The 2,500-nt window shown below is 34.9% G+C and overlaps 1 protein-coding gene across 1 annotated transcript in view; it reads right to left on the reverse strand.

The window, feature by feature from the left end:
• The window catches only part of LOC138015312 (cadherin-like and PC-esterase domain-containing protein 1), a 36,808-nt gene extending 34,616 nt beyond the window's left edge, over positions 1 to 2,192 (reverse strand). Inside the window, exon 1 of the mRNA XM_068862299.1 lies at positions 1,472 to 2,192. Coding sequence (XP_068718400.1) covers positions 1,472 to 1,792 — 321 coding nt within the window. The 5' untranslated portion in view covers positions 1,793 to 2,192. The remainder of the gene's footprint in view (positions 1 to 1,471) is intronic.
• Positions 2,193 to 2,500: the final 308 nt, after the last annotated feature.

Consider the following 2,500-nt stretch of genomic DNA (forward strand, 5'->3'; position numbering starts at 1 on the left):
CCACTGCGCCAACCCCTCCGCCTGTTGTTGTTGTTGTTACTGTCATTGTTGTTATTATTGTTAATTGCAATTAAAAGCCAAACATGCAAAACCCAACGTCCCATTGGATTTCCAGCTGACATTCTAAGGCCTGGGAGATATAGATGATATCCATAATTAGAATTTGAGAAAAAATGTTCCTTTTTGGACTGACCACCACATCTCACTAACATTGGAGGCTTGTGTTAATGAGAAAATTGATAAATCCCAATCATTTTGTTTTCTTCAGCCCTGAGTCCATGGATAAGACAAAGAAACAACCTTTCACTTAATATAAATCACTGATTTGTTTTTGAACCCAAGAATTGACTTAAAATGGCAATTTTGCTCTAATGAACCTTTCCTTTTCCTGCTGACAAATGAAGAAAATATAACAAGATAACAACTCCAAAAAATATTTTGCTAACTTATGTATGGTGAATATAAGGAAGACATGCACAACAAACAGGGAAATAAAACATAATATTTATTTTGTGTTCTTATCACAAGACCATTTGCCAAAAATTTTTAAACATAAATTTATAATTTTGAGTGAATACTGAATCCAAATATTTCAGAGTCAAACCCAAATAAAAAACAAAATTACTTTACAAGACTATTCATGATTAACACAAATTAAACTTTGATCACTTTGAAGGTGAGCGGTATAATTATTGGAAACTTTATCTCATTTGTCTAAATGTCATTTTAATAAATAAAATGTTTAGTATTTACTAAAATCTTGAAAAATATCAGAAAGTTTTACAAATGAATCACTTAATATCACTGAATTTTAACAGAGGTGGCATAAAAAGACTTCACATTGTCAAATAATTTTTGCATAAATTTAATCAGTATAGAATAAAAGATGTTGGTAAACTGCCCTTCAACCACATCTTTCATTTACTGCTAAGGTTTTCTGGTATTTTTTAATTATTTACATGTAGTTGCAACTTTCTTTGTTTGCAAGTAATTTCTATTCCACACCTTGCATGTTAATACAAATACATTAAGACTTATTAAATGATAATGACATGATTAAAATCTGACCAACAATTATTGAAAATATCAGGAATCAATTTACGGGTGTGAGACATGTGACCAAAATTTCTGGAATTTTCAGTTTAGAATAAAATCAACAAGAACTTTTCAGACACTAAATCGAAAATTTTGGTCACATTTTTGTTAAGGTGCATGTAGTTAATGATGAATACTAAGATTGTGAACAATGCAACTAGTTTTTTTACAGTAGGTTGCTTAGAGTAAACACCTGAGACATTTTTCATTGTTTGGTAAATTATTGGTCATCACTTTCCTCTATTTATTGTTTTTTTGTTTATTTTTAAACTTTAATTGGTCGTTTATACCTTGAGTTTAGACGGAGAATAGCTTTGCCAGTATCAAGCTGGGATACCAGATAACAAGCAGTAAGAAGATTGAAAGATGGAAATACCTGTTGAAGCTTTTGTATGACTTCTCTGTCGGTAACACTATTTATTTCTGACTTTGTAGCAAAAGAGCTGGAAGAGGGGGTCATCATGACCCTCTCGGTCACGATGGCGTCATTTTTACCACCAAATGCTTCACTCGTCCGCAATAGCAAATTGGACTGTTGAAGATATTCGTGAGTCATATCTTGGAATCTTTTTGCTGGAACTTCAAGTTCGTTCTGGAGAAAATTCCCCATCCAACAAGTCCATAACAGAGAAACGGATGTAATTACGCCTAACAAAAGCACAGAATATTTTCGGGTGCGAAGATGCGAGATTCGCATAATGTTTCAGCATCCGTCTAAAACCCACTTGAACTTGAACAGATGGATCACCAACTTGTGCCTTACATTCGCTACTTATCAACACAATAAGCTCCATTAGTATAATGAAGGACAATCTTCACAGCACTGTGCCGGGGACAGCCCATACTTGAGCAAGAGTGCTGACAGCTTTGACTGAAATGGTGTATCCCCTTTCGCTTCCACAAAGCTCTCTCGAAATAGCACTCTTTCTTTGCGACAGGTGCATTGCCAGAATAAGTACGTGGTTATGAAGTATGTGAAATCGATTAATCAAGGGGATTTCCGCACATTTTGATACTACTCGGTTAAAAATCAGACAGGCACATTCCCACATTCCCCACAAATCCTCTGGGGTTCCATGGTAAGTACTTCATGTATCCCTTATTAGTAAAATCCAACTAGTGGTCTATTATCAATACTGCGTTCTGATTGGTTGAGCTACTAGTAGGCTATTTGTTATAGCCCACTATTAGCGAAAAGCGCCGGCTTTGAAAACCAAAACAACAATTAAAGTCTAGCTTTAACTAGCGAAAGATGTTTTGTCTCGATATTTTTTTGACCAACTAGTTGGATTTTACTAAAACAATTATTTCTCTCGCCCTCGGCCCTCATGGCCTCTGAGTCACGGTTCAGGGTCACGCATAATTCACCATAACCAGCTGCTGTTCACCAAATTTGGAAAGAAAA

This window comes from Montipora capricornis, chromosome 9 (genome assembly GCF_036669925.1).
Source record: "Montipora capricornis isolate CH-2021 chromosome 9, ASM3666992v2, whole genome shotgun sequence".
NCBI classification, from domain to species: Eukaryota; Metazoa; Cnidaria; class Anthozoa; order Scleractinia; family Acroporidae; genus Montipora; species Montipora capricornis.